Source organism: Cannabis sativa, chromosome 5 (assembly GCF_029168945.1).
Source record: "Cannabis sativa cultivar Pink pepper isolate KNU-18-1 chromosome 5, ASM2916894v1, whole genome shotgun sequence".
NCBI lineage: Eukaryota > Viridiplantae > Streptophyta > Magnoliopsida > Rosales > Cannabaceae > Cannabis > Cannabis sativa.
In genome coordinates this window covers 62842425-62857688 of record NC_083605.1, presented here as the reverse complement: position 1 = coordinate 62857688, position 15264 = coordinate 62842425, and the positions used below count along the sequence as shown (strand labels likewise).

The 15264-nt window shown below is 28.6% G+C and overlaps 1 protein-coding gene across 2 annotated transcripts; it reads left to right on the top strand.

Moving 5' to 3' along the window:
- Nucleotides 1–2814: 2814 nt before the first annotated feature.
- Nucleotides 2815–5675, top strand: LOC115716870 (cysteine and histidine-rich domain-containing protein RAR1). Of its 2 annotated transcripts, none has more exons than XM_030645780.2 (5): nucleotides 2815–3014; nucleotides 3468–3550; nucleotides 4400–4560; nucleotides 4979–5208; nucleotides 5320–5675. In XM_030645780.2, the coding sequence occupies exons 1-5, from the start codon at nucleotides 2907–2909 to the stop codon at nucleotides 5410–5412; spliced, it is 675 nt and encodes a 224-aa protein (XP_030501640.2). In that variant the 5' UTR covers nucleotides 2815–2906; the 3' UTR covers nucleotides 5413–5675. The 2 variants fall into 2 exon arrangements, with proteins under 2 accessions (XP_030501640.2, XP_060971801.1); XM_061115818.1 differs by lacking the exon at nucleotides 2815–3014 and adding an exon at nucleotides 3073–3368.
- The last annotated feature ends 9589 nt before the right edge of the window (nucleotides 5676–15264 follow it).

The window sequence follows — 15264 nt, the reverse complement described above, 5'->3', positions numbered from 1 at the left end:
ACAACAACTAGCAGCAGCAACATCTTCAAAATCACCCATGCATTACTCATGTTTTACATCATTTTTCAAGAAAACAAAGGAAAATAAGCTAGACAAGAAATACCTCTTCAAGGATCACACTAGACTTGCTGAAAATCACTAGAATCACAAGAGAAAATCCACTATCTTGCTGCCTCAAATGGCCGAAAAAGAGAGAGAGGAAAAGAGAGAGAGTTCTTTGAAAAATTTGTAACTTTTCTAAGTTTGAAAAATAAAAATGAAATGCCACATAACCCCCTTTTACTTCAGCCAAAATAATAACCAAATAAACAAATATTTTTCAATTATTAAGCCACAAAAAAGACAAACTAACAATGGGGAAAAATGACCATTTTGCCCCTTCACACTAAAAATCACATAAACCACACTAAAGGGGTATTTTTGGGAAATTCTAAATTCTCGGCCATTCCCGACATTCCCAATGTCTAATAAACCGTCCCAAACTACTAACATACTAAGTTGTGATTTTACTGAGCCAAACACCGAGTTCCATGTTACCGGGCACCGGAAATGTAAAATTATGAAAACTACTAAATGACATAAAAATGCACCTCTGAATTCAATAATAACAGTATAAATAATTATTTAAATAGCTATAAATAATTTCATAATTAAACGTGATTAACTGCTAATTTCCAAATTAAACTAAGCGGTCTTTACAATATTTATGTAAACTAGATTTTTTATTACCATATTTATGTAAATATCCACATAGCAATCATCGAAGAAATTTCGAAGTGACCCAAACCGTAAATTTGAAAACAAAAAAAATTAAAAAATGTTATATGGGTAATTTTCTTTATTTTTATTGTATATGATTAATATTTGTGCTAGTTACAAATAAAAGAGATTTTACATAAGTATATTATATAATTTTATAGGAGGAGGTTTTAATGGTTACATTTTTATTGTAACCATCATGGTTACATTTTTTTAAGCCATTGGATTACTATTAAATAGTTGTGATTAATTTAGAAATTATATAAAAATAAATAATAAATAACTTGTAACCTGAAAGTAACTTGATATTTTATTTCCTTATAAAATTTTAATTAAGATTAATTATATTTTAAAACTAAATTAATTATAATTATTAATTAATTTTTTGTTATTTATTACTATATAAGGATCTTTTAGCAATTTATTTATTTTTTCACTTAAATTATTTTAAATTTTATAGCAAAATTTTTTATAATTTTAAATTATACACATATAATTTTATAATTTAAATTTTATTATACTTGTAATTTTAATTTTAAATTATTACACTTAATTATTTAATTTTTTTATTAAAATATTTAAAAAGTAAAAAGTGAAATAAGTTGAAGGATTTTCTCGAAAAAAAATCGCTACACTCATTGAAGAATTAAATATTTAAAGTAGCTCGCGACTTCTTCCCTTTTTTCAGAATCTACAAAAGCGCCTATAGTGTGCATCAGACGATATGTCGTCATCAGTTACATAACAACTCTATTTTGGAGTTGTTTTGCAACTTATTTCTTGTTCTAATTGGTTGTATGATCTTTTTATTTGTGTTCATAAACATCCAATAAAATATTTTGTGATAGTCATGGAGTTGGTGGATAATTTTCAAATATTCAAAGGAGTATTTGAACTCTATAAAAAGTGGTCACTTTCTTTTTAAAGTGTTCTCAAAGGAGTATTTGAACTCTATAAAAAGTGGTCACTTTCTTTTTAAAGTGTTCTCATAGATAAATATACAAATTTTGTTATCGTTTGACTAGCTTAAGGCTTCATACTTAGTTCATCTAATTGTAACAAAATAATTAAATATCATTTAAAAATAATTAATTATTTAAAAATTTATTATAAGAAGAGAATTTTAATTTGTGTAAAAAGAAGTTTAATTTTCGTAAAAAAAAATAAAATTTTATTATAAATATTATAATTAAATGGCTTAATTGTTAAAATAATTAGAGTAGGGATTTAAATATAAATAAAAAAATTATTTATAAATATTAATTGCTAAAAGAGATCTTGTTAAATATTTAATTACTTACTTTAAGAAAATAGCTAATTATAATTAATTAATTCTAAAAAATGAATGTTTACCTGCTAGTAACTTGCTATTATAGGTCAAAGAAAAATGTAACCATGATGGTTACAATAAAAATGTAACCATTGAATAGTCGTCCAATTTTATATTATTTATAAAATGATATAAAAAAGTATTAGACTTAAGATTTTATTTGTAATTGAAAATTAACTTTTTTTAATGTAAAATTTTAAAAAAATTATTAAAATTGGGCAAAGCGGGAATCTATTCTCTAATTAGAGTATAAATAAAAAGTTTGGAGAAAAATGAGTGTTTACTATAAATATTAAAAAAAAGGCTAATTAGTAATTTTTCCTCAAACTTTGACATGTACTAAATCGTGCTCTCTGAACTTTTTTGGCCGTTAAAAATTTCCCCGAACTATTGAGATTGTTAAACTCAAAGACTTTTGTCTAATTACAGTAAAAAAATTCTAACATGAATGAAAGTTCAAGGGAGATTATTTAGTACATATCAAAGTTTGAGAGGCATGATTTGGTATGATTTAGTACATAAACAATTACTGAAACAGTAAAATTGAATGAAATTAGACAAAAGTCCTTAAATATAACAATCTCAATAGTTCGGAAAAAACGGTAAAAAAATTCAGTGACACGATTTATTACATGTCAAAGTTGAGAGCAAAAATAACTAATTAGCCTTAAAAAAAAAAAAAAAAAAAAAGAGAGAGTTGCACTTACACTTTTAAACTTTGTTGGAGTTTGGTTAAAAAAAAACACTTTGAGTGGAGTTGTCCTGAGTTTTACTCCGAGGAACGCAGATTCGAACACTACTCTCAAAGACAAAGACTATGGAAGAGGGTAAAGGTCCTGTTAGGGTTCGCTGCCAGCGAATTGGCTGCGACGCTACTTTCTCCGAGGACGATAATCCCGAAGGTTCTTGTCAATACCATGATTCGGTATTCTCTCTTCAGTCCATCCGTTTTTTATTTTTCTTTATTTTCTCTATTTTATTTCATCAAATAATTTCATGCCTTCAAAGGCTTTTTCTTCTCTCTTTTTCATACACCCAATTGAAATACATGGTTGTCTTTGATCTCTTATCTATTAAAATTCTAATCTTTGTATTATACTTGAACTTAATTGCCATGGCAACCCCAATATTTTGCTTTTAAAGTTTTTTTTTCTCGGTTATGCTTCTTCTTCTTCTTCTTCTTCTTTTTAATTAAAGTTATCATATGTTATTATGGCCTTTTGCATGATGGGGTTTCTACACACTTGCTTGGCCTGGGCATCAACAATTTATTTAGGGAGTAAGTCTTACGCCGTTGTTTACATCTTTTCGAATTATATTTCTGGTTTTTTTTTTTAATCACTAATTTCTTTTGCTTATTTGTTTTATTAATTTCCAGCCTTTATTTCATGACGGAATGAAAGAGTGGAGTTGCTGCAAGAAGAGAAGTCATGATTTTTCTTTATTTTTAGAAATTCCTGGGTAAGCATTAATGTTTTCTTTTTTATCAACGGGAAGATAAACATAAGTTTGTAACAGTAATTGGGTTAGTTATCATGGGCTTGGTTGTAATTGTTATATAAATGCTGCAGTACTGTGAAATGATTATATGTATATACATATACATATACTACCACTATAGTAAGGGATTGCTTTTAATCACTATATTCTTAGTATTTAAATAAAATGCAATTTTGTTTATCTTTTTTTCTACTTGTCTACATATAAATGTACTGACAGGAAGTCCTACAAATTTTGTAAATAGTTTATGATGCTAATATCATGATTCAAATTAGTATGTTGTACAGCACACGTGCAATAAGTTGGTAAGATCTTTATTTCAGCCTTCTAAATCATTGGGAAAAAAACTTTATACATAGTGATTAAAAACAATGACTACCCAACAATTTTTCATATAATTATGTACTGCTGTAATCACATGAAATGAAAAGAAGAAAGGAGTAAATCAATAGATTTTCATTTGCACTACAAAGAATTGAGGTTTGCCTATCTGTACTGGTTTAAACAGAATTGTTCCCTTTATTTAAGACCCAACTTTATTCTCAGTTACTTTTAGATTTTTTTTATGACCTCCCTGCATTGGATTTTGACTGTGGATGAAGGTAAGAATAGTTTTATTACGAATCTAGTTTATGAACTGCTTAAAAGCTAGCGTTTTTAAAATAGAACCTAATTCAGGAAAGTCTTTTTTGGGTTTCATTGTGTACATTTTACTTTCTTTGTGTGTGGGAGTGAGAAGTACTCTTATATAGTTTACTTGTATAGATTTCACTGTCTGTTTTCCTAAAGCTGTATAATTTGTTGATGAAGATGTAAAACAGGTAAACACACAACTGAGAAACCTGTGCTAACAAAGCCAGTGCGTAAACCAAATATTTCTATTTCACCTTCTACTTCGTCACCAGCAATCAATGCATCAGCCAAAGAATCCTGCTCTAGATGCCGGCAAGGGTTTTTCTGCTCAGATCATGGTAATCTCGTTTATATGATTTGTTCTTTGAGTATTTGAACACTGTTCATACTTTCTTGCTACTGAATGTTGTACTTGAATGTTGAGTATGAATTGGATCTGGAATGAAAAGTAGACATTGTCTAAGTTTCAATGTTTCAAAATTTGTTCTAGTGTCATTCTCGTTTGTTTGATGTTTCACATGAATCAAATCTAAAGATTCATTCAAGCTGTATGTTCGATTTAATGAGCCTATTCTTTTTGAGTCCAATTGACTTTCCAGTTATCTCTAGGTCTCCTCGCTCTTCCGCTACCTAAAGAACTTCATTAATTTTGAATCTCACTTCCTCATCATGGCTTTCCCAATTCTGTTGCTTTTTATTTATTTATCTTCCTCTTAACTTTCATTAACACAATGTCCTTTGCATTCTTTTTTTCAGGTTCACAGGCTAAATACGTTAAACCAAAACCTACAGGCACAGATTCCGTGGCAAAAATCAATACAGATGCTCAGACTATTCCTGCTCCTGCAAAGAAGGTTATTGATATAAACGAACCCCAAATCTGCAAAAACAAAGGATGTGGTCAAACTTTCAAAGAGAAAGATAATCATGAAACTGCATGCAGTTACCATCCAGGGCCTGCTATTTTCCACGACCGAGTGAGAGGGGTGCGTATATAATCTATATGCATAAACAAAAGAAAAAAAAAAGAAAGAAAATCTTAGTCTAACATTTTATATACATGTATAATAGTGATAACATCTTGTAATTTTTGACAGTGGAAGTGCTGTGACATTCATGTCAAGGAATTCGATGAGTTCATCACCATTCCTCCATGCACGAAGGGGTGGCACAATGCTCAAGCGACATAGTTACTATGATAACACAATTTTTACGCAAAGGGCCGCTGAATGCATCTTCAACCATTTATCTTTTGCTGGACTGATGCAACTCCTACTACATTCTCTTTTGTACTTCTATATGGTTTCTAAAAAAAAAACAAAAATTATATATATTTATAAATCTGTGAACTTTATTTGTCTGCTAATTAATCAATTATTCATTCGGGGAGATTTGAAAACTTGGAATGTTTAAGTTTTGAATTGTATTTGGCAATGGTTCGCCGTTCTCTGACGACATCTGACTGTCGTCGGTGTTTCTAAATGTTTTTTTTCTTGAAGAATTGTTTCTGAATGTCTGATCTAGTGTTCCAATCTTACAACGTTACATTGCGCTATTAGTGAGCAAAAATCTATGCAGAAAGTTTTTTTTTTCTTAATTTAATCCAGGAGCTTGCGTTAATCCAAATTTCAAATTACAATCATGGTGTTAAAAGAGTGGTAGCAAGTTATGTTAGAGGGTTTGGATTGATATTAGGTTGAAACTAAATACCACACATAAAATGTATGAGTTACTTCTTTTATTATCAATTGGTTTTGAGATAGAACTCCTTGCATCTTATCAAATTCTAATATGATATCAAATCTAAAATAAACTCTAATGAGTATTCGAACAAAATCTAAAAACCGGTCTAAAAAGACGAGCCAAAAGAACCGCTTGTGATTCGGGGATGTTACTCTGGTCAAATGAATCACTTGTGATCGAGCTGTGCAAGATTAATGAAGAAAAAAATAGCTATTCTGAGGGGAGTGTTAGAGAGTTCCACATTGATAATGTATTGAAATAAATAACATACATAAGATGCATGGGCTACGCATCTCATTGCCAATTAATTTTAAGAAAGAACCCATGCACCTTATCAAATTATAGTGGTATTGACTTTTATAAACACCTAAATATATAATATTTTAGTATAATTTAAATTTAACATCATATTATATAAAAGAGAAATGCTAAAGGACACTAGCGGTGCCTAGCACCCTCTTATGTGTCAATATCGCTATTGGTCCAACTAAGTATCGGGTCCCATATAATTTAATATAATAGCTTTTAGGGAGTATCGCTAGCCAATCGCAACGAGACAAGTGGTGCCTAATAGCTATGCTCTATATAAAAATACCATATATACTCTGTTGGAAAAAGTTGACTTTATTAACATTATTTTTGAATAAAATTGAAGTGGTTTCAATCCCACATATTTTTAAAGTAAAAATGATAAACTTCAAATGTTATAAATATAGTTTAAGACTTTAACTGTAATTTACACCGAAACTTATTCATGAACAAGTTTATATCATTAATCAATTAAGTATTTTTTTGAAGATAAGTTATTAATGTTATAAAATTTCTTGGTTATCACAGTGTCATAGAATTCAGACATATTTAGTTTCCAAAGTAAAAGTTAGTGTGCCTTATTACATTTTTAGTTGTATTTTGGAAGACAGACGCTTTTGAAAACGAGAGAAGATTAGTTCGCCAAAGTAAAAGGTGGTGTGCCTTATTACTTTTCAGAAGAAAAATTCATTTTAAGAAAATTGTTTGCTACACAGGCCTTAGACATTCGCCAATAGAAATTGCAATCACAGTTAATTTTTCTTTATCTTATTATAAAACTAGAGAACTAAGCCGCGCCTTGCGCGGTGTTGCCAAATTTTTGTAATTTTTTTTTAAAATTTGATTTTTTTTTTACTAATTGTGATATAATCAAAAATATAACATTTTGATGTGTATTTTTTAAATAAAGTAACATTCTTCAAGTTATTAGAAACATAATTTGGTAATTTTAAAATACCAAATTATAAGTTTATAAGTTTAATAAAGGGGTAAGCTGAAAAATACTCCTTTTATTAATCAATTAATCAAATTTACCTCTAATTTTATATTTATTTGAAACATACCGCTTTTTATATGTATTGTACCCAAAATACCCTGACATAAGAGAGTCACATGGAGAGTATCTTGAATGACAGTGGCATAATTGGTACAATGTTTAAAATAAAGGTAAAAATGATAGACTTTAAAAAAGAGGGTAAAAATAAAAGAGGACAATATAAAAAGGGTATAGAGTTTACTTTCCTCTTTAATAAACTGAGCTTGTGATTGATGGTGTAGTTTTTTTATTTAAAAGATTATTTTCTTTTTTTTTCCTAAAAAAAGAAAAAATAAATAAATAAAGTAGTTGAGAGACGACTCAAAAAAATCTATGAAGCTTTATTATATATAAATAGTTGAATAATTTATTAAATTTTTATATAAAATTACAGTTAAATAAAAATTAACAATATAAAAGAATTTTAATGAAAGACTAGAAGTACAAAATAGTAAAACTGATAAAATATAAAATAATAATATAAAGGAAATATAGATATTATTACTACCTGATCTCTTTTTATTAAAACAAAAATAGACTACACTTTGAGTATTTGTTTAAGAACATTATAGTTAAAATTTATATGAAAAAAAAATATAATTATATCTTAAATAATGTGCTATTTCAATAAAAAAAAATAATTAATATGTATAAATATTAAATTTTAGCTTTTTATTTTTATAAGTATGGTAAATATATAATTTCATGCATCATAATTTTATTTACTACCTACTACTACTTGTGCAATTAACAATTAAATAACTCTTTCAATTTTTTATGTATCATTTGATTTATAGGATGTCGTCTCACCTTTGTTTAAACTTTCTTTTATATCTATTTCTATATATATATTTATTTTTTTTATAAGCAAATGCATAAATAAAATAATTAAATCGAACTAATTAATTCTTTAAAGATGAGCGATAAAAAAATATTATTTAGACTTATATATATTCATAATTATTTTATGATTACGTTTACATAATTTTTAAAATTAGTATTTAAAATAATTATTTATAGCAAGTGAGAAATACTGGAAGTGTAAAATATATATGAAAAATATTAAAAAATATTCTTCAAAGATCATTAAAATAAGAATAATAATTAAATTTTTAAATAAATGATAAATAAAATAACTAAATCAAATTAATATATCATCAAACAAATTAAACTTATCTTTGTTTTAAAGATAAAAACTATAAAACTATCACTCATACTTATTTAAGTATATGTGTAAAAAATATGTATTGTATTTATTTAAAAAAATATTCAAAATTAAATTTATCATTTACAAAAATTATAATTAATTGAGCAAGATTAAATTTATTAATCACTCATATAAAAATTAATAATATTAATTTTGGCGCAATTCAAGTAAAAGTTCAATCATCTATGTATAACTTAAAAATATAACACCCACAATAGTTTATAAACTATGTGGGACTTTTTTCAAAAGAAGAAATCTCACACTATTAAAAGTATAAAAATAAATTAAAAATGTAAAAAATAAGAAAAAAGATATAATACAATAAAAAATTTATGTGATGCCACCTCATATTTATTTAAACATTCCTTTATATATATATATTGATGTATAGAGTACAATTAAGCATATTAATAAATGTACATCAATTGTATTTTATGTCAAATATTATATTAGTCCCATTATATTGTGTAACAATCTTAAAACAAACTTATCTTTAAATATAACATTTGATAATTAGATATAATTTAGTGATATATGCAAATATTGAATATATCTAATTTTTGATGATATAAATTGTTATCCCAATTTTTATCTTCATGACATGGCATGCTTAAGGGGACAGAATCTTTGCCACGTGGTAGTACAGTTCACTAAAAGGAAGGCCAAGTCAGCATCCAAACCAATGAAGACCTCGACACTCAAACGGGGATCAAGTGACAAACCAGCTCGTTCTTGGAAGCTGGTCAGCCACCCCTGGCTAGCCTAGCCAACACAAGGCCATGGTCAGCCAAGGATTGCTTAGTGGGTCTCACAGGACACACCTACTGTTGAAAATTATTTTACCAGGATCTTAGATCTACTCACAAGTATGTTGATTAACACCCTAAATATGAACTTTCTAAAACGATGAAATAAACACATATAAAGTTTAGGAAACCTTACATTGGGTGCAGCGGAATATAATGACTCCTTCCGTTCAGATATCTAGCCCTTGATTCCTTTCTGTAGCAGAGCATTATCAATATCTGAACTTGGATCTCTTTCTCTGATTCTTTAGTGCTGAAACTCCTTCTTGCTGAAAGTCTTTCTTCACGATCTTCCTCACTATGATTGAGGTATCACTTGCTGTGTGTGGGCACTACTTTAACACTAGGAATTTCGAAATCTTTAGGAAGAAGAGAAAGAGGGAGTGGTCGGCCAAAGATAGGGAGAGAGAGAGGCTCAGTTTTTTCTGAATGAAAAGTCAGAAGAAAAGTTTAGTGTGTAAATTTCCTGAAGCCTTCACTATCTATTTATAGCATTCCACTAGGGTTAGGTTTGAATTATTTGGCATTAAAATAATGAAAATATCAGAGGGAAAACCCTACAAAAGTGGCCAACCCTATCTGTATGGATTTAGGCCTCACTTTTTGCAATTTTGCAGTTTTATCTTTTCTGCATCTGATTTTCTCAAAAACGCCAATTTTCAAATTCAACCATTTAAATGCCAATTCTAACTATTTAATAACTATAAATAATTATTAAATAATATTGTCATTTATCATATTTATTAATTGAACCATACAAAGTATCATAATTAACAAATATGCCCCTAAAACTCTTTCTTTACAATTTTGCCCTTACTTAGTGAAAATTTCACAAATAGACATAGTCTAATTTGAGAATTATAATTGATTAATCAAAACCAATTACATGAGTCTTAAAAGCAATATTATCTCAACTAGTGCGGGGACCATGGGTCTATATAACCGAGCTTCCAATAAGTAGATTAAGAATTTATTACTAAAATTCACTAACTTATTAATTCTTCGTTGAATCCACGCATAGAACTTAGAATTGCACTCTCAGTATATAGAATGCTCTATATGTTCCACCATATACACACATCATTAGTTATCCATTGTTATAATCCTAATTTGATCAATGATCCTCTATATGAATGATCTACACTGTAAAGGGATTAGATTACCGTTACACCCTACAATGTATTTAATCCTTAAAACACTTAACCCCGTATAAATGATATTCAACTTATGTGAAATGAGATCTCCACCATTTATTTTCGTTTGTCAAGCTCGAAGGAGATCATCCTTTGCTTACTATTCGCCAGATAGAAGCTATAGATTCCATGTTTATGTTAGCGCTCCCACTCAATTGCACTACCGTGTTCCCCAAATGTACGTATCACCCTGACCTAAAAGTAGGCTTAACTAACAAATCAAAGAACACGAATAGCCTTTTGAGATTGAGCCTAATCATAACAGGATTAAGATCATTTGATCTAGGATCAACTAGGCGATATTGACTTGAATAGATATTACGGTAAGTTTAATAAATCTAAGTCAAAGTTCTATATCGGTCCCTTCCGATGCATACTCCATGCATCCAACCTGAGCTTTACTTTAACCAATGCTCTGGAAAGAACATAGCACTTCTCCAAATGCAAGTAAACTCTGTTGTAGATTATCATATCAATAAAACCCTATGCCTGATAAATCTAGGAAACTTTATTCACATAGTCATGTTTACTTTCCAATGTGTTGACGACACAATAAACAGGATCAAGTATGTGAAAAGGGTTTCAGATGAATTCATACATTATGTACATATAATCATGAAATAAATCATATGAACCATGCAACATTAAATGTTATTTCTGATCTATATTAATAAGTAAGTCTGATTATATTGAAATGAGTTTTATTTAGGGCATAAAACCCAACACCTACACGTGCACATCAAGAATGGGCTATGAATTGGGCCCTGAAAGCCCAACAAATAGGCTGTGAAGTATCTAGAATCTAGGGGGTCTTATATAAATATCTAGCTAACTATCTTATTGTTGGGTTTTATGCCCTAAATAAAACTCATTTCAATATAATCAGATTTACTTATTAATATAGATCAGAAATAACATTTAATGTTGCATGGTTCACATGATTTATTTCATGATTATATGTACATAATGTATAAATTCATCTGAAACCCTTTTCACATACTTGATCCTGTTTATTGTGCCGTCAACACATTGGAAAGTAAACATGACTATGTGAATAAAGTTTCCTAGATTTATCAGACATAGGGTTTTACTCATATGATAATCTACAACAGAGTTTACTTGCATTTGGAGAAGTGCTATGTTCTTTCCAGAGCATTGGTTAAAGTAAAGCGCAGGTTGGATGCATGGAGTATGCATTGGAAGAGACCGATATTGAACTTTGACTTAGATTTATTAAACTTACTGTAATATCTATTCAAGTCAATATCGCCTAGTTGATCCTAGATCAAATGTTCTTAATCCTGTTATGATTAGGCTCAATCTTGAAAGGCTATTCGTGTTCTTTGATTTGTTAGTTAAGTCTACTTTTAGTTCAGGGTGATACGTACATTTTGGGAACACGGTAGTGCAATTGAGTGGGAGCGCTAGCATAAACATGGAATCTGTAGCTTCTATCTGGCGAATAGTAAGCAAAGGATGATCTCCTTCGAGCTTGACCAAACGAACATAAATGGTGGAGTACTCATTTCACATAAGCTGAAATATCATTTATACGGGGTCAAGTGTTTTAAGGAATAAATACATTGTAGGGTGTAACGATAATCTAATCCCTTTACAGTGTAGATCATTCATATAGAGGATCATTGATCACATTAGGATTATAACAATGGATAACTGATGATGCGTCTATATGGTGGAACATATAGAGCATTCTATATAACTAAGAGTGCAATTCTAAGCTCTATGCGTGGATTCAACGAAGAATTAATAAGTTAGTGAATTTTAGTAATAAATTCTTGATCTACTTATTGGAAGCTCGGTTGTATAGACCCATGGTCCTCGCACTAGTTGAGATAATATTGCTTGTAAGACTCATGTAATTGGTTTTGATTAATCAATTATAATTCTCAAATTAGACTATGTCTATTTGTGAATTTTTCACTAAGTAAGGGCGAAATTGTAAAGAAAGAGTTATTAGGGGCATATTTGTTAATATGATACTTTGTATGGTTCAATTAATAAATATGATAAATGACAATATTATTTAATAATTATTTATAGTTATTAAATAGTTAGAATTGGCATTTAAATGGTTGAATTTGAAAATTAGCGTTTTTGAGAAAATGAGATGCAGAATTGAGAAAACTGTAAAATCCAAGTAAGGCCCATTACTGTACATGACCGGCCACTTGGTTTGAATAAACTGATATTTTCATTATTCTAATGCCAAATAATTCAAACCTAACCCTAGTGGAACGCTATAAATAGATAGTGAAGGCTTCAGGAAAATTACACACTTAAATTTTCTACTTGTTCATTCAGAAAAAACTGAGTCTTCTCTCTCCCTGTCTTTGGCCGAACCCACTCTCTCTCTCTTCCTCATTGAGATTTTGAAATACTTAGTGTATGAGTAGTGCCCACACACAGCAAGTGATACCTCAACCATAGTGAGGAAGATCGTGAAGAAAGACTTTCAGCAAGAAGGAGTTTCAACATCAAAGATTCAGAGAAAGAGATCCAGGTTCAGATATTGATAATGCTCTGCTACAGAAAGGAATAAAGGGCTAGATATCTTAACGGAAGGAGTCATTATGTTCCGCTGCACCCAATGTAAGGTTTCCTAAATTTTATACGTGTTTATTTCATCGTTTTAGAAAGTTCATATTTAGGGTGTTAATAAACATACTTGTGAGTAGATCTAAGATCCTGGTAAAATAAATTTCCAACAAATGGCCTCAGAGCCATGGTAATTGATTTACTTGCAAGAAATTTGGACTTTAAAATGATTGTTTGATGTTTTTGGATGGTATCATGTTGTATTGAGTGTTATTTGATGATTGATTGATGTTTGTGAATTTTCGTGAAAAATAATTGAATATCTGTTTCTGGAATTATTTTTATTGGATAGTATGAAAAAAATTAAGCAAGTTACTCTTTTACAGAACTCAATTTTGATTTAATTTGAATTAGTTATGATTTTTTGAAGTTTCAGAAAAATCGGGTTGTGTCGCTGCACCACGTGCGCGCGCGGAGAGGCTGCAAGCAGCCCCCTGCGCCTACGTTTCATGCCCACGCAGCCCCAAGTGCGCCCATGGACAGTATGACAGTATGCTTGGCATACTGTCCGTACAGCTCACAATTTTTTCGTTTTTCTTCGTTTTTTCATGCTTTTTCATGGAATTAACTTTCGATTTTTTGTGTAGTTCTGTATTTATACTATTACTATTCCTAATTCAATTCTAATTATCATTATGAATTAATTTAATATTTTTTAAATTTAATTCAAGATATTAGTGTAATTTGAATTTGAAAATAGTTAGTATCTATCTTTTTTGCTTAATAATCTATCTTATTTTTAAATTTGATTATATCTTATCTTATTTTTAAATTTAAGGTCAGATTTTAAATATTTTAAATTAAATCTTTTTTTTTTAAATAATTTGACCTTATTTAAATTTAAAATAAGATAACTATAATCATGTAATTTTAAAAAGATGTAAGATATTTTGCTAACTTTTAAATTTTGTTATTTTATTTATTTAAATTACATTTAAAATCTGAAAAAAGATATTCATTTATCTTTTTTTAATTTTTTATTTAATTTTTATTTATAAAATAACATTTAATTTTTAAAAGTAGTTAGCAAATTTTGAAATGATATTTAGGTTGGTTGAAACTTAATTTTTCAAAATTGTAGGTTTAATTTTAAATATTTTTTTTTTTAAATTTCGAATTTTTTTTTTAATTTTTTAAATTTTTTCGAAAATATTTTTTTTCTTTAATAAATTTTTTTGAAATTATTTATTTAAAATTAAATAAATCCTACATCCAACTATCCAGCTAACCTTGTTGCAAGAGTATGTGTTTTAGCTTGTTTGTAAGTTTTCAAAACCTATTATTACTTGATTGCAAATAGCCATGGTTACTTTTTGCCAGATCTAATGATCTGATGGCTCCCTTGGTCAAGTAAATAATTTGTAACAGGTATATTTACAATCTTCTTTCATCTGTGTATGACCTAGCAACATGATAGGACCCATCCAAAGTGTGCCTGTGTGAGCCTATGTGTTTAATTTCATTATAGATGCATATAGGTTGTTGTTGCTAAATAAAATGTCATAGTTCTTGATAGATTTTATTTAGGCCCATTTAGTTTTTGGGCCTATAAATTAATAACAGTTGTTCATTTTAAGGTTAAATTCCTCTCTTTTGGGCCTTGTGTGAGAGTTGGGAGCCATAGAAGTGGGTACGACATACTGAACACAGCACCCCCTCACATGAACTACCCCAATTGTGAAGGCCCATTTGCCTGATTTGAATGACTGTACTAGGTTAATTAAACTAGTTTAACCTAATAAAATTGATTAGCAACATAATTAATTTCATTTATTTTGAAATTAATTTAAGAAAATTATAGTTTAAAGAATTCTTTATTCTAAGCTAAACTATATGTATTTTCTTGTATTTAATTAAATATAAAATTATAACCATCTAGATTCTTTCTGAAGCTTAATTTAAATTTTTCATTAAATATTCCTATTTAAGTTGATATTTAGTTATCTACAACTAATCAACTTAAATCTGAATATCTTTTGATTTAAAATTTCAAAATTAAGTTGAGGAATTTTAGGCATTGGTTATTAAGATTCTTTAGATATTTTTTTTTTAAGTTAATATCTTTTCGAATATTAACTTAAAATGGAATATTTTAGATATTTTTAAGTTAATATCTTTTTTAATATTAACTT